The sequence below is a fragment of the Thamnophis sirtalis genome, unplaced genomic scaffold, assembly GCF_051295495.1.
Source record: "Thamnophis sirtalis isolate CommonGarterSnake01/CBP01778 unplaced genomic scaffold, rThaSir2_p1.2 scaffold_14, whole genome shotgun sequence".
Classification (NCBI taxonomy): domain Eukaryota; kingdom Metazoa; phylum Chordata; class Lepidosauria; order Squamata; family Natricidae; genus Thamnophis; species Thamnophis sirtalis.
This window is the reverse complement of record NW_028261394.1, coordinates 4,751,944-4,771,517: the sequence shown is the minus strand read 5'-3', so window position 1 is coordinate 4,771,517 and position 19,574 is coordinate 4,751,944. Positions and strand designations below refer to the sequence as shown.

General features: G+C 47.5%; 2 protein-coding genes across 2 annotated transcripts in view; one reads left to right on the top strand and one right to left on the bottom strand.

Annotated features, from left to right (window-relative positions):
* The window catches only part of RNF216 (ring finger protein 216), an 89,361-nt gene extending 84,973 nt beyond the window's left edge, over positions 1-4,388 (top strand). The window contains 2 exon segments of the mRNA XM_087728483.1: positions 832-901; positions 2,567-4,388. Coding sequence (XP_087584609.1) covers positions 832-901; positions 2,567-2,901 — 405 coding nt within the window. The 3' untranslated portion in view covers positions 2,902-4,388.
* A 14,206-nt stretch (positions 4,389-18,594) lies between these two features.
* The window catches only part of FSCN1 (fascin actin-bundling protein 1), a 31,473-nt gene continuing 30,493 nt past the window's right edge, over positions 18,595-19,574 (bottom strand). Inside the window, exons 4-5 of the mRNA XM_087728651.1 lie at positions 19,381-19,548; positions 18,595-19,129 (exon numbers count right to left, since the gene is read on the bottom strand). Coding sequence (XP_087584777.1) covers positions 18,927-19,129; positions 19,381-19,548 — 371 coding nt within the window. The 3' untranslated portion in view covers positions 18,595-18,926. The remainder of the gene's footprint in view (positions 19,130-19,380; positions 19,549-19,574) is intronic.

Here is a 19,574-nt window from a genome sequence, read left to right as displayed (position 1 = left end):
AAACACCCGAACGCCAGACAAGGAACAATGGATGGAAACTGATCCAGGAGAGATTCAACCTGGAAATAAGGAGGAATTTTCTGACAGTGAGAACCATCAACCCATGGAACAGAAGTTGCCTTCTGAAGTTGTGGGAGCTTCATCCCTGGAGGTTTCCAAGAAGGGACTGGACTGCCCTCTGTCAGAAATGGTGTAAGGCCTCCTGCTTGAGTATGGGGTTGGACTAGATGACCTCCAAGGTCCCTCCCAACTCTGTGAATCTGTAAAGAACAGAAGTTGCCTTCGAAGGTTGCGGGAGTTTCATCCCTGGAGGCTTTCAAGAAGAGATTGGGCTGCCATTGGTCAGAAATAGTATAGGGTCTCCTGCTTGGGCGGGGGGGGGTTGGACTAGATGACCTCCAAGGTCCCTTCCAACTGTGTCCATCTGTTAAATTTGAGAAGGAGAAGAATGAGGATTGTTCAGAAGTGCCTCCGGGCAGTCACTTCCCTCAGGGGAAGACCTCAAGGCATGCTTTGAAGTCTTGTGGATGAAATTTCAGGAGCCAAGAGACGCAGGGGGTAGCGGTGAAATATTTTTCAGTCCTGGAGTCGGGGATGATCCGCCGTGAACACACATCAGCAGACCCCGAGCCAAGGTCTGAAAACGCATGTGTGCAAAATAAATTAGATTTTTTTCTCCCCCTCTTAATTTATTAGAGCAGAAGCCGCGGGGGGGGGGGCTTCTTCGTTCAGCCTCGCGGGTTTTCCTTTTTATACACTGTGCACGTATAAGTTTAAGCGTCTCGACCCAGATCTCTCGTGATCCATCCTGGCTCTCCCTCTCTCTTACAGGAGGACGACGAGAAGATCATCCAGGAAATTCAGAAGGAAGCGGAAGAAGAGCAAAAGAGGAAGAACGGAGGTTGGTTTTAAACTTTGCGTGGAACGGAGAGAAGCATGAGAAGCCGCGTTAGGTGGGAATATTCGTCTTTCCCAATAAAGGAGAATGTTTTTAGCTCAGGGTCCTTGGTGCTCTCTGAGCTGGGTGGTTTTCTTGCAGGCGTTCCATGACCAAATTAGGTAGCAGCATCAGTGCTAGAAGGGAGTGCGGTTTGCAGAGAGATGGGGGAGGAGGAAGAGGAGGAGGAGGAGGAACTGTGGGATCCTTGGTGCTCTCTGAGCTTGGTGGTTTTCTTGCAGACATTTCATGGCCCAACTAGGCAACATCATCAGTACAGCAACACCAATGATGACCAAACTAGGTGGCATCATCAGCTCTAGAAGGGAGTGGGGTTGTGGACAGGAGAAAGGCAGGAAGGAGGAGAGGAGTGGGAAAGGAGAGGCAGAGAAGGGGAGGAAGAGGTCTATAGAATCCTTGGTGCTCTCTGAGCTTGGTGGTTTTCTCGCAGACTTTTCATGACCCAATTAGGGAACATCATCAGTGCTAGAAGGGAGAGAGGTTTGGAGGGAGAAGGAGGAGGAGGAGGGAGAAGAAAAAGAAGAAGAGAGGAGGAAGAAGAGGAAGAGAAGGATGACAACTGTGGGATCCTTGGTGCTCTCTGAGCTTGGTAGTTTTCTCGTAGACCTTTCATGACCCAACTAGGGAACATCATCAGTGCTAGAAAGGAGAGAGGTTTGCAGGGAGGAGGAGGAGGAGGGAGAAGAAAAAGAAGAAGAGAGGAGGAAGAAGAGGAGGAGGAGGAGGACAACTGTGGGATCCTTGGTGCTCTCTGAGCTTGGTGGTTTTCTTGCAGACTTTTCATGACCCAACTAGGGAACATCATCAGTGCTAGAAGGGAATGGAGTTTATGGAGAGGAGGAGAAGGAGGAGGAGGAGGAGGAGGAAGAAGAACAATAGAGAAGGAAGAGGAGGAGGAGGATGACTGTGGGATCCTTGGTGCTCTCTGAGTTTGATAGTTTCCTTGAAGGGATTTCATGACCCAACTAGGGAACATCATCAGTGCTAGAAGGGAATGGAGTTTATGGAGAGGAGGAGGAGGAAGAGGAGGAGGAGGAGGAGGAGGAGGAGGAGGAGGAGGAGGAGGAGGAATAATAATAATAATAATAATAATAATAATAATAATAATAATAATAATAATAATAATAATAATAATAATAATAATAATAATAATAATAGAAGAGTTGTAGGCTCCTTGTTGCTCTCTGAGCTTGGTGGTTTTCTTGCAGACCTTCCATGACCCAACTAGGGAACATCATCAGTGCTAGAAGGGAGTTGGGTTTGCAGGGAGGAGGAGGAAGACGAGGAAGAGGAGGAGGATGAAGAACAATAGAGAAGGAAGAGGAGGAGGAGGATGATGACTGTGGGATCCTTGGTGCTCTCTGAGTTTGATAGTTTCCTTGCAGGGATTTCATGACCCAATTAGGGAGCATCCTCAGTGCTAGTCCATATTTGTCGCTAAAGAAATATAGACCAAGATCCACCCAGATGACCTGGTTGCATCATCCTAATACAAGGAAACCCATTCAAACAGGGCACCCATAACTCTTTTGAAGTGATCACCTCCTTGTCTATCTTATCTTACTTACATATATATATGTGTGTGTGTTCGTTTGTTTTCTTTTGCAGAAAACAGTTTTAAGCGGATCGGCCCTCCGGCAGAAAAACCCGCGGAGAAGATCCCACGGATCGAAGCCATCCCCAGGCCGGTTCCCCAGAACTTCCACCACCACCACCACCACCACCAAATGCGCCCCTACCCCTTCGGTCACCCCCCTTTCCCCTTGGCCCCCGTGCACCCCCTGTACAACAACCTGGGGCCCATCAACCTGGGGCCCATCCCGGCCCCTTACGTCCCCCCACTCCCCAACATGAGAGTGAACTACGACTTCCCCCCAATGAACCTGCAGTTGGAGCCCAACCTCCCTATGCACTTTGGGCCTCAGCCTCGGCATCGGTTCTGATCCCGCTTCCGGGATAGGCGCCGTTCCTTCCGGAACTTTGCTGCAGGGAAAGTCCACACACACTGGTTGTCGACGGTCGCTCCCGCCCGCCCGCTTCCACGAAACTACAATGTCCATCTGGGCTCCTGTTCCTTCCCGCCTCCTGTCTCTCTCAGTTCAAAGGTCCGTTCCCCCCCCTCCCTGCCCTCCGCTAGGTGCAGGGGAGCCCTAGATTGCAATAAGGGTTTATCCCGGCGCTGTTTTAATTTTTTCTCCAGGTGCTCACGCTATTCGAGAAGAGGGGCTTCTGCAGGAGTTGGGTGGGAGGACGGGGGGCGACATTATGGCCCAAATGCGTTCTAGGTCAACCAAATTTGTCCTGGTCAACTTCTTCCATTAGCTGTAGGGCCTCCCAATATCTGAACCCCCAAAAGAGGTTGAAGATAGCTGGGGAGCTCTTTGGAATATTTGAAACACTCAAGTGGCGGTCCTTAGTTCCCAGAAAACCAGGCGTGGCGAGTGTGTGTGTGTGTGGTTTTCTTTTCTTTTTTTGGCTTAGATCTTCCACCGCTTCCTCCTCCTGCTAGGAAAAGCAGGGGACAGATTCCGGGGTCTCCTAACGCGAGCTGGGAGAGACCCCTCGGGAATTTGACGCACCTCGATTGCAGCTCAAAGGGGGAGCTTTGAAAAGATGAACCGGATCGGTCTTGAAATTAAATTGGCGGTTGTGGCCATCGCCGTGGCCGGCTGCCGCTTTTCGGTTATTCGTGTCTGGAGTTGGAGCCCCGATTTGGCTGTTGACGCTGCAGCCTCGTGGAGGTTTCCTCCGTTGTGCGTGGAACGAAGGGATGTAGGGCTGCCCTACAAAAGGGGCCAGAAATATTGGGGGTTCTGGAGAGAGACAGGTGCGCAGTTGGGCTGGGCCTCCTCCGCTTTTCCTCTGGCGTTAGGGTGAATGCTCGGGTTGCTCCCCACAGCTGGGAGAAGTGCCCTTGGGCCCTCCACCCCTTACCTGTGGGAGCACATGGCTCTAAGCTCCCTTATGCATCCTCCATCTCTTGAAACCCAGGTGCGAACAGGTAGCCCAGAAGCTAGATCTGTGGTCTCAACGTTTAGGTCTTGGGCTCTTCCACAGAACTGTTTAAGTGCTGACTTCAGTTTCTCAACCTGAGCAGCTTTAAGAGGAGTGGACTTCAACTCCCAGAGTTCCTCAGCAAGCTGTGGGAATTGGAATCCATCCATCTTAAAGCCCAGCATTCCCAGCCATCTTAAAACAGCCCAGGCAGGGGTGAAACGCTCTGCCGTCTGCGACCGCTTCGCTTCGCTACCAGTTCGCTTCGTGGGCGTGCGCACCGCCGGCGCTACCGCGCAGCGCTGAAAAAGGATTTAAGAACCCTTTTCAGAGTCTGCAAAGGTAAATAGAGCAGCAAGGGGGAACAGCCATAACGCACAATTTAGATTTGCTAGAAAACAGTCTTTCCTGCTTTCTAGTGAATATAAACCGCACGGCACAGCTGATCATCGGAACTACCGATTCATCCAAACCAGTAGTAAAAAAAAAATGCTACCGGTTCGGTTCCGAACCGAACCGGTAGCATTTTTTTTTTACTACTGGTTTGGATGAACCGGTAGTTCCGACGATCAGCTGTGCGTACAATCAGCTGTGCTGCCCGATTCTCACGCAGCTGATTGTCGGAACCAAACCGGTAACTGAACTAGCAGTTTCAGGCGAACCGGTAGCATTTTTTTTTACTACTGGTTTGGATTAACCGGTAGTTCCGACGATCAGCTGTGCGTACAATCAGCTGTGCTGCACGATTGCCACGCAGCTGATCGTCCGAACCGGTAGGTGAACTACCAGTTTCAGGCGAACCGGTAGCATTTTTTCCACTACCGGTTTGGGCGAACCTGTAGCATTTCATCCCTGCGCTCAGGTTGAGAAAGCCATGGTCTAGATCAGTTGGATGGACGGATAGTGACTGTTCTCCAAATGTTCATGCTCCCCCAGATCTCCCCTTCCATCTTCAGAACACCTGTAGCCCCCTTCGGTCCTCCGTGGTTGGGAAAGAGGGCTGACCTCAGAAAGGTCCTGCGTGATCAGCGGGAGCTTGGAGGACAAGGAAGTGAGCACCACGACTGGTTCTCGTAATTTCAGGAAGGAAAACTTCCTTGTCTTCAGAAACAGCTTCCCTTCCCCGAACCTTCCAGCCACCCCACATCAGGTTGATGACCCTCAGCTCTGAAGTTTTGGCCAGGGAGGGTCTCTCTGGGTCAGAAGCCTGGAAGCTGAGGGCCTCTTGCATCTTGGCAGACACCAGGGTTTTTTTGGGGGGGTGGGAATATTGCAGAAAACGGCTTTCTCTCTTTTCTTTTCCTAAACATAAATCCCAACCGAGGGAATCTTCCTCGCAGCTTCCAGCTCAAAGCAATAGTAATACAAAAAAGATGTGGTTGAATCTGGGCTGGCTCTTGTTTGTCTCCCAGATCGCTCCCTCCCTCCCTTTTTATTTTTATTTTATTTTATTTTCAAATTTCCCTCCTGAGAAAAAAAACTTATTATTATTCCTTGTACGGCAGGATCCTTTTGGCCATAGCGAACCCGTAAATATTGTCATTTCGTCTTCCCTCTCCGTTTAAGAGTGGAAAAGAATCTGGGAACCGCCAGGGAAATGAAGCCAGACAGCTGTTTTTCAAGAGTTTCCCTCCCTGATTCTAGCTACCTGTTTTTTTTCCACGCCATATTATCAAGCCAGCTTTTTTTAAATGTGCGTTTGTTTTTCCTCCTGGATACCCCAAACGGTCGACATTCTCCCCTTTCCCTGCTTTTCCTTCTGGACGTGATCATGCATACTCTTTTTACCGAGAGCTTTTTCTTTCAAATTATTCTGAAATAAACCTTGGAGGCTTCGAATAGCTGCTCACTTCCAGGGCAGGGAGGGGGGGGGGAGGGTTTCACAACCCAGTGTGTGTATGTGTAGGTCTTTGTGGCCCACACATAATCCCCGATCGATCAGACTGATCCATTAGCCGAACGTTCCCATGGCAAATTTGGGACCCTTTTTTTCCTTGGTGAGAAAAAGTTTGATGCGCCCGACGGTAAAAACGCATCTCCGTATTGGGACTGGCTGGGGATTTAATCCGAGAGGAGCCATATTTTCCCAAAGTTCTTCCATCCCAAAGTTTTTTCTGTTGTCTTCCAAGTGTCGCCACTTCTGGCCCCAACTTAACCACGTAGATTCAAAATCGGGTGTGTTTTTTTTTCCTTTGCTGCCGTTCGGCCACGGAAACCAAGCCCACGAAACACATCAAGTCCGAGCTGATCTTGATACTGTGCTAAATGGATCTTATTCAGGTTTTTAAAGTCGGCACCTTAATCTTAAAACTGTTGGACTTCTTTGAGGTAGAAATTGTTGACTTATCAGTACATCGCTCTCATATATATATATATATATGTAAAATAATTTTGCTACCACTTAAAACCTAAAAGGGACCTGTTCTCGTGGAAGTGCTTGAGTTTTAGAAAGAATCCTCATTCCTGGGAAATTAAGTTCTTTTGCATCTTAAAGCTTCGTTTCTTTAAAAAAACAACAACCATATTCTGGATAGGTTTTGGCTATTTGGACTAGATTTAAACTGGAAAGGAGTTGCATCCTTCGTTTTGCTCCTACATCATTCATCTGCTGATGCAGAAATTCCTTTCTCCCCTCTCCTTCCTCTGCTTCAAGTTCCAGATAATTAGCACGGTTTTTTCCGCTGGTTAAAGGCTGAATTTATTTACTTCTGGTTGTGGAAAAACCCAACCTGCCTCTTAGATCTCATCTCTGTACTTGAACTAGGAGTTGGAACAAGGTTGCCACTAACAAGTGAGAATTCCTTCATCATTTAACTCAAGAGGTGACCTTGGCTATTTTAAAACCTGTGGATTTCCAACTCCCAGAATTCCCCACTCAGCGGAAGATCCTTGCCGAAGTTAAATTCTGGGAATTGAAGTCCACGGGTCTTAAAAAGTTGCTGAGAAAGTTGGAGAGCCCTGATTTAACGAAGTAATTTCTTATTTCCATTTTCTCTGCTTCAGGGAAATGGTTTAGAGAAGGAAAAGCCCAGGCTCTCTCTCCATCACTAGCCATGCTCACCTCAGCATCTTCTAGAGAACTTCAGCTGGCCCACTCAACGGTGACATGTCTGTTTCTTGGGCTTTCCTTGAGGCCAAGTCTCCCAATTCATTTGAGGAAGAAAAATATGGGTAGGAAGAAAGGTCCAAAGCATCAGGGAAAAGTTATTGACAAAAAACATCTGACTCCCATCGGCTCTTTGCTTTTTCCAAAACTATCTACCTCAGGGGTGTCCAAACTTGGGAACTTTTAAGACTTGTGGACCAGGGGAATTCTGGGAGTTGAAGTCCACAAGTCTTAAAAAGTTCCCAGGTTTGGACACCTCTGATCTACATGAAAAAGGAAGAAACAGCGTGCCCAAAACATCTCCAGAACTTTCCAGGTTATCAATTCCCACTGAGATGATTGATTGATTGATTGATTGTTTGGTCCGATCTGCAGCAGGTAACGTCATACATTTTTAAAATAAAACAAACCCTGACTATTCAAAACTTGGAAGATGAGAAGGTTGTTTTGGCTACCACACCTCCAGAGGTTGTGCCAATAAAATGGGAGGCCACCTGCGGTCTTACCTTTGTCCCTTCCGAAGAAAACCCACTCCTACCAAGGTTTGGGCGAAGAGATTTAACAAATCTGACCAGCCTTTAGATTCTTCTTTAATTTTTTTAATTTTTGTCCCTTTCTGGATTCGGGGCTCCAGCAATACGATCGATTAAGTCTGCGAGGTTGCGGGTGTGAATTTTCCTCTCTGCTTTTTTTTTTTTCACAAATCTTTTTCTCTTAAAACTCCTGGATGTTGTCAGTTGGCCTAATTCTGTCTTTTTCCCCCCCTCTCTTCTTTCACCTGAATCTTCCCCTCGAATCTTTTAAACGGACATGCCTAGGTGTGGGAAGTTACTCGGGTGGAGGGTGGAATTTGTATGAAAATCCCATTTTTTGCCGGGGGGTGGTGGTGGTGAGGTGTTTTTTAATTGGTAGCTTCTTTTTTATATATATGCATATATATATATATATAAATATATACGGTATAGAGTATCTATCTCGCTGAAAGCATTGATTGCATCTTTTTACGGGTAGACAAGGAGAAGTATATGGATTCCGCTCCCCCCCCCCAACTTTGACATTTTAATAGGTACTTTCAATTATCAGTTTTGCAGTGTTGCGTTTAACTTGCCTTAAAAGGTGGAGAGAGAAATTTAGCATTTGCACTTAGCAAAAAAGAGAGAGAGAGAAATTAATTTAAAGGAGCAAAGCCCTATCAACGGAAAGAGTTGCATGTTCTACAACTTTGTATAACACAGCTGAAAACTAAATAAAATAAAATAAAAAATAAAAGACCCAAAACCAGGAGAGCGGGGGGAAAAAAAAAGAATATTTTTCTTTACCCTTCTGGTAGGAAACCGTTCTAATCCGCGTGTAAAAAGTTTCTGTATTATATTGTAATTTCGATTTTTTTTTTTTTTTTGTAATTAAAAGAAAATTTGTGCTCCCTGTTTTTTGTTTTTGGATGTATCCTGGTTTCCGACGGAGAATCGGTCCCGAAGAAGGCATTAGCCAACAGCCATGCCCAGATGGGTCAGTGGCTGTTATCTGCAAATGTTCGAATCCATGCAGTTCCAAACAGTCACTTGCCCTGGGTGAACAAACGACGGGAAGTTTATCACAAAAAGATGAAATTATTTGTTGAAGAGCCCTGGTGGCGCAGTGGTTAGAATGCAGCGTTGCAGGCTAATTCTGCCCACTGCCAGGAGTTCAATCCTGACCGGCTCCAGGTGGACTCAGCCTTCCGTCCTTCCGAGGTGGGTAAAATGAGGACCCAGATTGTTGGGGGCAAGAGGCTGACTCTGTAAACTGCTTAGAGAGAGCTGTAAAAGAACTGTAATGCGGCATATAAGTCTAAGTGCTATTGCTATTCCTTCCTTCCTTCCCTCCCTTCCACAATGGTTAGAATGCAGTAATGCAGGCTAATTCTGCCCACAGTCTGGAGTTCGATCCTGACTGGCTCATGGTTGACTCAGCCTTCCGTCCTTCCGAGGTGCATAAAATGAGGACCCAGATTGTTGGGGGCAAGAGGTTGACTCTGTAAACCGCTTAGAGAGGGCTGTAAAAGCACTGTGAAGCTGTATATAAGTCCAAGGGCTGCTATTCTTTCCTTCCTTCCTTCCTTCCTTCCTTCCTTCCTTCCTTCCTTCCTTCCTTCCTTCCTTCCTTCCTTCCTTCCTTCCTTCCTTCCTTCCTGTAACGTTCCCGTGGTTTGTCCATGAGGCCAATTTTGAGAAAAGACAGGACACGAACTTTCTTGAGATGGAGCGACCCAGATTGGGGGTCTGAGAGCCCCTTTTATTGAGATAGGACAAAGGCAGGAGGAGCAATAGCATGTGCTTAAAAACAGCCTGTAAAAGTACAATTTCTAATCTACTGCTCAGGGAAGTTCTGTCTATATTTGGGCAAATCCTGGACGTCAATGGTAGGGCACATCTCAGGATGTTATGGAGTTTTAGGAGTTTGTTTTCTCCTGTGTGGTTCAGCGTGGCTCTGCATGCCCTGGTATGAACTGGGCCATGGGTGACCGCTACGCCTACACAAGGAACTATATTATAACACCTTCCTTCCTTCCTTCCTTCCTTCCTTCCTTCCTTCCTTCCTTCCTTCCTTCCCTCTTATTTCCTTCCTTCCCTCTTATTCCCTTCCTTCCCTCTTATTCCCTTTCTCATTCTCCTTCCTGGTGGTGCAGTGATTAGAGTGGAGTATTGCAGGCCCACTCTTAGGAGTTTGATCCTGACCAGTTCAAGGTCGACTCAGCCTCCCATCCTTCTGAGATCGATAAAATGAAGACCCAGATTGTTGGGGGCAAGAGGCTGACTCTATAAACAGCTTAGAGAGGGCTGTGAAAGGACTACGAAGCGGTATATAAGTCTTAAGGGCTGCTATTCTTCCTTTCCTTCCTTCCATCCCTCTTATTCCCTTTCTCATTCTTCCTGGTGGTGCAGTGGTTAGAATGGAGTATTGCAGGCCCACAGTCAGGAGTTCGATCCTAACCAGCTCAAAGTTGACTCAGCCCTCCATCCTTCCGAGGTGGGTCAAATGAAGACCCAGATTATCGGGGGCAGAAGGCTGACTCTCTAAACCGCTGTAAAAGCCCTGTGAAGCGGTATACAAGTCCAAGTGCTATTAAATACTCAGATACACAATGGACAGAGGCAATCCTCGCCTTACGACCACACTTGACTCCCAAACCTTTGTCGCGAAGTGTGACATTTGTGGATTTTGCCCCATTTTACCACCTTCCTTGCCACGGCCGTTAAATGAATCACTGCAGTTGTATTGCCAGTCACACCGATTTGAAGGGATTCCGGCTTCTCCATTGACTTGGCTGGTCAGAAGGTCACAATATGGGATCATATCACCTCGGGGCACAGCAACGATGTAAGGATCAACCCCGTCGGCAAGCGTCTGAGTTTGGAACACGGTGGGGGCAGGAGGGGCACTGCGATAGATCCCAGTGACGAAAAAGGCTCCCGTGTCCCATTCTTCCGTGCCGTTGGAACTTCAGAAGGTCGCTAAACGGACTCTTGTAAGTCGGACGGGGGGACAGACGGACGGACGGACTGCCTGTAGTGATTTTAATCACAATCGATGCAAGGGAGGTGGGAGCCGGGCCTGCTCGCGGCTTCCGAGCTCCTAATCTGGGATAAAGAGGAAGGGGCGTTTAGTGAGGATGACACTTGCCCGCTGGGGGGGGGGGGAATTCACCCCTTTAAATGAACGGGCAGCTGCGGGGTAGAAAAATGACAAGGATGTCTCAACAGATTAGCTCTGCGTTTCAAACACGAGGGAGCTAAACGTCAAGCTGTCTTCCCAGCCCGGTTGAGAGCAGCCATCGAGGAATCCGGTAAGCTGATCCCCTGCATAAAATTACCGGCGAATGCCAAGGTGGCGCAGTGGTTAAATGCAGCACTGCAGGCTACTGCTAGATCAGCAGGTCAGCGGTTCAAATCTCACCGGCTCAGGGTTGACTCAGCCTTCCATCCTTCCGAGGTGGGTAAAATGAGGACCCAGATTGTTGGGGGCGATATGCTGACTCTGTAAACCGCTTAGAGAGGCCTGAAAGGCCTATGAAGCGGTATATAAGTCTACTGCTATTGCTATTGCTATTGCTTTTCTTTTTTCCCCTCCTCAAATTCTTCCCCAGCCATCTCTTCTTGGTCACCCATGCTCGATTGGGTCTGTAGGGGGTCCCCGGGTGCTCCCCGAATTTGGTGGTTTCCTTGCAGGCGTTCCCGACTAGGTCACGTCATCCGTGCTAGAAGAGAGAGGTGGGTGAAGAGGAGGAATAAAAGGGGGTGGGGGTGTTAATGCTCTCTGAGCTTTTCTTGAAGACGTTTCGCGACCCTACTAGTAGGTAACATCAGTGCTAGAAGAGAGTAAGTCTTGAGCTGTCTTTATACCACTGTCTTGTCCTGATGGGAGCGTCGTTGGTGGCTCCTTGATTAGGGTGTGGTTAACAGTAAACAACGCCTAATCAAGGATCCTCCCGCCAACAGTGGCGAAACAAGCCCTTTTTTTTAATAAACAGAGAGCAAACCCCGCTCCCTTCTAGCACTGATGGCGATACCTAGTTGGGCCGTGAAACGTCGGCAAGAAAACAACCAATTATTAACAGAGTTGGAAGGGATCTTGTAGGTCATCTAGCCCAACCCCGCACCCAAGCAGGGAGACCCTACACCATTTCTGACAAATGCCAGCCAAGTCTCTTGAAAGCCTCCGGTGATGAAGCTCCCACAACTTCCGAAGGCAACTTCTGTTCCATGGGTTGATTGCTCTCACTGTCAGAAAAATGTCTCCTTATTTCCAGGTTGAATCTCTCCTGGATCAGTTCCGGTCAATTATTCCTTTCCCTTTTTCGCCGGGAATTCAGTGTAATCAGAAGGCAGTGATTAATTAAATCTGATTTTAAGAGCCAAGGTGGCGCAGTGGTTAAATGCAGCACTGCAGGCTACTGCTAGATCAGCAGTTCAGCGGTTCAAATCTCACCGGCTCAGGGTTGACTCAGCCTTCCATCCTTCCGAGGTGGGTAAAATGTGGACCCAGATTGTTGGGGGCAATATGCTGACTCTCTGTAAACTGCTTAGAGAGGGCTGAAAGCCCTATGAAGCGGTATATAAGTCTACTGCTATTGCTATATTGCTATTGCTGATTTTTTTAAAAACAAAAAAAAAATCCTGTGTAATCGGGAGGCCGATTAAAATCTGATTTTTAAAGAGAATTCTTTTCCTTGGGCATCCGTTCTGTCTTCTACTTCTTTTATTCATTGTCCTCTCTCCATCCTCTCCCCCCCCCTTGCTTTTAATGATACCGGAGAGAATTGGAAAAGGTCATCAGGCAGCAGCTGAGCCAAGGTTCAAAACCCCTCTCAAACCCCGAGGATGTGGTTAATTGCTCTTTAAGAAGGAAGCGAAGGTAATTGCCTTGGAGGGGGGGGGGAGGTGGAGAAGAGGATTTCGTGATGGCAACTGTGAATATTTGAACCTTAATAGCCGTTTCTAGCTTGAGTCATCCCATGGAGGCATGCCCATGCCTTTGTAATAAGGGAAGTGCAATTCTTTTTTATTTTTTACATTATTTATACAGCCAGCCCATCTCATCCAACTGACTCAGCGTGTCTTAGATTTTTTTTTTTTAAACCCCTCCATTCAAGAATAAACTTGTTAAAGATTAACCCTCCATTGCTGCAAACTCCCATCTTCCCCTTTTGACCCAAAATGTCTTCAGATGTCACCGTTTTCTCTCTCGTTGCACCGCCAAACCCAAAGATTTTTCAATTCCAGGTGCTTGCATGCAATGCCCACCTTGTTATAAAGAGCAAGGACTTGGTTTATTTATTTGTCTATTTATTTATTTATTTGTCTTGTATGCCGCCACTCCCGGAGGACTCCGGGCGGCTCACAAAAGACAAGGGAAAAGGGGGGAACGAGACAAAGACAACATATTAAAAACAAAACCAACATTCACAATTTCGGTGGAGGTAGATGCTTCTCAGCTCCCCCCTGGTTGCAGGAACCGGGCCTGGAGAGAAGGACCAGGGGAGACAGGATAGCATCTTCCCATATTGGAGGGGCTGCCACAGAGAGGAGGGGGCCAAGCTATTTTCCAAAGCCCCTGAAGGCCAGACAAGGAAGAATGGATGGAAACTGACCAAGGAGAGATTCAACTTGGAAATAAGGAGAAATTTTCTGACAGTGAGAACAATCAAACGATGGAATGGAAGTTGCCTTCAGAAGTTATGGGAGCTTCATCACTGGAGGCTTTCAAGAGACTCAGGAATGGTGTAGGGTCTCCTGCTTGGGTGGGGGGTTGGACTAGATGACCTTCAAGGTCCCTTCCAACTCTGTTAATCTGTTTAAACACTGCAAGTTTTTAAGAAGAGACTGGACTGCCATTGGTCAGAAATGGTGTAGGGTCTCCTTTTGGGCTGGGGGGGGTTGGACTAGATGGCCTTCAAGGTCCCTTCCAATTGTGTTCATCTGTTAAATCTGCATCAGCCGCCCTGAGTCTCTTTGAGAGTGGGCGGCATAAAAATTAAGCTAATAAATAAATAAATAAATCCCACAGCAATATTTTGCCCCGTTTATTTTCTCCACCAAGCAAAGAAGAAAGGGAGGAGGGAGGGGGGAAGGAAGGAGAGGAAGGGAGAAAGAAAGGACAGAGAGGGGAGGAGGAAGGATGGAAGGAAGGAAAAGAAAGAATGTGAGAAAAAAAGAAAGATAAAGAAGTTTATTATCCATCAAAGCAAAGAATAGGGGACATGCAAAATGAATTTTCAACCCAGCACTTAAAAATAATAATAATTAAGAGGGAGTCTTTCTCTTTTGCTACTTCTGGACTCCCGTCACTCTGAAGCATCTGAAGAAAGTTTAAACTTGCTTCCCTGCATAATTCAGAAGTGGACTTCAAGAGAATACCAGCCACTCCTCCCTTTAATGATGGTTAAGTTAAACTAGGTTTCTCGTTCTGGTATCTGGGGAAAAAATGAAAGCTGGGGGTGGGGGTGGGGAGGGAAATTGGTCCAAAGTAGCAAGGAGGTTTCTGCAAATCGGGATTTTTCGCCATCTCATGGGGGCTTCAAGTCCCCATTATTGATCTTCTGGGCAAGATGCTCCAGCAGGCCTCGTCACCATGGCAATGGGAGCATCCATCAGCAGCCCTGCTGTTATTAAGGGTCAGATTCTGCAGCTCTGCAGGCCTTTGCGGGGGCCGATTTGCCTTGAGAAGGAACTGAAACCATGACTATAAGACCCTCAGGCGCCCCTCAACTTACAACCACAAGGGAGTCCCAAATGTATGTTGTTAAGTGAGGCTCAGTGGGCTGAGATGGTCAGCCAGTTCCGTGATGCAGTCCCACTGGAACGAGGCCCTCCGGCTCTTCTCCACCAACGGTGCTTCCCTCCAGCCTTCGCCCAAAGCCCCCCACTAGGAGGCTGAAGCAGACCCCAAGTCAGAATTTCTGCCCCCCTCTGACCCACACCAAAGGACCCCGAAGGGGGAGACTCTCTGCAGCACACAAACGTTCATTGCACATATCCAGCCCATGGGAGGATCCCTAATTTAGTGCAATATAAAAAATGCAAATAATTTTTCTGCGGACCACCAAAATTTTCTCACCAGTTGGTGACCACAGCTCTAAAGGACATAGCTTTGGAACTAAGTCTCAAGCTGGTTTCAAATATCCCATAATATGGGGTTCCTCGGTGGTCCTTTGAGCTTGATTGTTTCCTTGCAAACGTTTCATCACCCAACTAGGTAACATCATCAGTGATAGAAGGGAGTGGGGGGTTGCTCTTTGTTTCTATCCAAGTGGCTTTCCCCGTTTGTGGTTCCTTCGTTAGGCTGGCGCTTATGGAGTTGGGAGTTCCTTGATTGGGGCAAAGAGCCGAGGTGGCGCAGTGGTTAGGGTGCAGCACTGCAGGCCACTTCAGCTGACTGTTATCTGCAGTTCAGCGGTTCAAATCTCACCGGCTCAAGGTTGACTCAGCCTTCCATCCTTCCGAGGTGGGTGAAATGAGGACCCAGACTGTGGGGGCGATATGCTGACTCTGTAAATTGCTTAGAGAGGGCTGAAAGCCCTATGAAGCGGTATATAAGTCTAACTGTGATAGATAGATAGATAGATAGATAGATAGATAGATAGATAGATAGATAGATAGATAGATAGATAGATAGATAGATAGATAGATAGATAGATAGATGATAGATAAATAGATGATAGATAGATAGATAGATAGATGATAGATAGATAGATAGATAGATAGATAGATAGATAGATAGATAGATAGATAGATAGATAGATAGATAGAGGAGCCGAAGTGGCGCAGTGGTTAGGGTGCAGTACTGCAGGTCACTTCAGCTGACTCTTATCTGCAGTTCAGCGGTTCAAATCTCACCGGCTCAAGGTTGACTCAGCCTTCCATCCTTCCGAGGTGGGTGAAATGAGGACCCAGATTGTGGGGGCGATATTCTGACTCTGTAAACCGCTTAGAGAGGGCTGAAAGCCCTATGAAGCGGTATATAAGTCTAACTGCTATTGCTATTGCTATTTATTGCTTGGTGTTAACCCACTCACACCGTTGTGGCTTACAACTCTACAAAGAGGACGCTCCCATTCCTAAATTAATGCACATTTGTGAGTGAATTGTCTACAAATAAACGGGGAAGGGGAAAATCCCTTGCAAGGCAAACAGGGTAAAGAATTATCTCTAGGAAATGCAGGGTATCAACTCCCCTCTTTGTGGTCCCGCAAGTCACATTATTTGTGTGTTTTGTGTGTACCTTGCTAAGATAAGCTGCCTTCTGTGGGGATCAGTGTTTAAGAGAACACCAAGAGAAAAGATTTAAAAAAATCCACGACACAAATTTGCCAAAGTAGCCTGTAAAATAACCAAAGACGCAGCCAACCCGTTTTTAATATCTGTATGCAGGTTTTTTATTTTGTCAATTCTCTTCTCCATTTGATGCTTCTTATACAAATGGCACTTACAAAAAAAAAAGTGTTTTTAAAGGAGGGGGAAAATTAACTAAACATTAACAGGATATGAGATGCTTTTTCATAGCCACGATAGTCAAGGAAATAGAAGGCAAGAATTCTTGACTGAAAAATACGGTTACAGGAGGAAAGGCAGTGAGGTTGTAACATGATCCAAATCCCACCAGGTGGGCAAGAGACACAGGAAAACAGGACAGACTCTGGAGGCCAACTGGGAAGTCATCTCTGCTCCCTAAATTGTGGTTTCTTTCACAAGCTTAAGGTTTCTATAGTTTCCAGAACTTCAGCGCAATCCAGTTTAAGATTCCCAGGCGAACCCCAGCTCAAAAAACCCTCTTTTACTCTCATAAGGCAAATAATTTCCATTGCTATAAAGTTAGAGCACCGATTCCTATTAAAGTCACCTTATGGATAGCAGAGAGTGGATGCTTTTGTTAAGGCTTAGGACGTGGTCCCTGCTGTTTCCCCCCCCCCAAATTAATCAAAACCCCACCAGCCCCTTTGAAAATTTAGCCAAACACCCCCCCCCCCGCGCTCCCCATAAAGTTAACGCGTTTAGCAAATACAAAACTGGATCTTACAAATTCATGGATTTGGATTAAGAGAGCACCATTTGAAGCGAAGTCTTCCTCCCCCCACAGACTTCAGGGGTAAATCTGGGGTCTGCTTGGCCTAAGGAAACAGAGATTAAAACCCCCAAGAAGGCATCGCATCGGACGACGGCAACAAAATAATAATAAAATAAATCCACACACAAAACCTGCGTGCACAGAAGACTCCTCGGGGACTCCCCAAAAGAGTTAAGCAACGTGTTAACAAAGATCGAAGTTGGGCTGTGCCGAACAACGAATCTAGCGCCTAAGTTAGGTTGGGCTTGGAGGGGCAAAGTTGATGTAAGTCCAAGAGGAGACTTTTCCTGTTCAACTTTCTATGTTTTGGGGTTCTGCGGGGGGGGGGCAAAGTGCAGGATTCACAGAAGCAGACCCGTTGGGTCACGAGATGATGTTGGGGGGTCTCGTCTTGAGGAGGCCCTCAACAGAGCTTGTCAAGAGATGAGATGAGCTGTGGGAAGCTGCTGAGATGCAGAAGCCAGAAATGGCTACGTTGACGCAGAGTTTACAATTTTTTTGCGGGGTGGGGGGAAAGCGGGCAGCGAGATGAGAAGACGACAAATATTCCAGTTTAGGTCAACAGGTAGAACGATGCAGTGGTCATGTATTGTGCAAATGATGCTAGTTTAAGGGAACGCGGATAAGTTGGCGATGGAGGATTCCCCTGAAAAGTTGGTGGACACGCAGCCTGGCTTCACCTTTGCTGGATCCACTCCTCCCGATACCTTTCCCCACCATCTCGTCTTCCATACCTCCTCTCCCCCCCCCACTCCCCAAATCTACGAAGACATTTCAGTGAAAAGTACTTGGGAGGAAAACCAAGGGAGATCCGATTCTCCTGCGGACTGACCTGTGTCGTGGCTAAAGTCCCTGTTCAATTTTCGAAGTCAGTCGTATCAGCTGCTGGCAGGGAAGCCGCCCTCCATCATGGATGAAGGGTGAAGAGAAGCAGAAGGAGATGCCGAGATGTTTCTCCCCCTCCAGCCAAGGAAAGAGGGAGGGGAGGGGAAAATGAGACGCGCAGACATATTGACGTGCCGCTCAACGCCTTTATTTGATGCGTCCATCCGTGTAAGCAACAGCTTCAACCGTAGTCCTGGCCTGCTCTAACCAAACACAAAGACCTCCCCAACGATGAGAAAGAAAGGTAGAAAAGAGACGAAGGGAAATTCGATCGCGGGTTGCCCCTTTCAGGGGGAAAGGGAAAAGAATCATAAGGCAACATCAATGGCTTCTCGGCGTGTGTTTCGGGGAGATGTTTAGAGATGCTTTTGGGGAGGGGCGCACAAGGGTGGGGGGGGGAAAAAAACCAAGGAATCCACTTGGATCTTTTGAGGATGAGATGAACGCGCGGAGATCCAGTACGATTCCATTCGGGGGGCGGGGAAAGCAGCTCGTTTGGTCTGTGAGCATCAAGGCAAGACCTTCTGTCCTGTTTTGGTAGCTCACCTTAGATTCACCTCTTGACTCTCTCTCCTACCCCTCCTTCTCTCATCCCAAGGGATGACAAGACACGCTAAGCGACTTCTCCTCTATCTTCTCCAAAGGAGGGGGGATGAGTAACTTAAAAAGCCAAGAAAGAGAACTCTCCTTCGTTCCCACTGCAGAAGACATCCTAGCTCAAAACTGGGAAGCCCAGTTGAGGACAAGAATTACGGGCGCCCACCTACCCCAAGAGAGACGGTGGTGGGGCCCTGAAGCCACAAAACCCTCAAGGTTTTCCAAAGTGGGCTCTTGCTGAACTCAACACTAGCTCTTCCTGAAGACCATCCCCACCTTCTCAGGAGGAGGAGGAGGCCGAACAGACGGGGAGAGGTGGAGTAAGGGCACGTTTCCCGATTCCGAGGACGAGAAATAGATTCTTTTTCGATTCAGAACTGAATTGATTTCAAGTTCAGCAGAGGCCAAAAGGAGAGATTCGTTTCATTCCCCCACCCACCCACCGTTTTTTCTCTTCTTCCTCCCCATTGCAGAAAGTCTACAAGGTTAAAGCAGGACATTTTCTGCAGATCAACAATGGTTTGTTTTCTTCCAGTTTTAGATGAGCTCGCGAAAGAAAGGGAGGGTTGGAGAGAAAAAAACTCAAAACAACAACAACAACAATATGGCAGACCGAAGGCAGCAGGCCAAGTCTGAAAGATACAATCCCTCTTTGAAAAAGACACACCAGAACATACCAAAAGGAAATTCCTGCAGGAAGTTGGCAACCCGAAAAAAAAAGGAAAGAGGGGAGGGGGGGGAAGAGAGGAAGCGTAGAGCGGAAGGAAGGAGACTAAAGTGCGTTTAATACTCCCAGAGGGTAGAGGGCTCAATGGCGTCGGCGGAGGCTTTGAGGACCCCGGCGTGGTCGCCCTTTAGGTATTTGTTGTTGACTTTAATGGCCACTTTGTTAAAGTCGCAGAACTCGAAGAAGAAGTCCACGGGAGAATCGCTGCTGCTGGTGATGGACGCCTCGTTCCCCACCATCCAGTATTTCCCGGTGGAATCTGAAAAGGAGAAGGGGAAGAGGGAAGCTGATTCAAGGCGGTGCCTCCAGCAGGGGCCACAGGATAGCAATAGCAATTAGACTTATATACCGCTTCATAGGACTTTCAGCCCTCTCTAAGCAGTTTACAGAGTCAGCCTATCGCCCCCACAGTCTGGGTCCTCATTTCACCCATCTCTTGAAATCCAAGTTGCCAAGTTTGGGGACCCTTCCCTAAGGAGATCCAGCCTCACGGCCAGGTAGATTCCTCACCTTTGATGTTGTAGGCCCCATCGTTAAACTCCAGCTGAAAGATATCGTAAGAAGATCGGTTGCAATCTAAGGTTCCCGTCATCTTCCGGCAGCCGATGAAGCCATGTTCTCCACGGAAAACAATGATGGGCCGGTTAATCAGCTTCATGAGGAACTGCTCGGTCTCACCTACCATTGGAGAACGGAGGGAACGG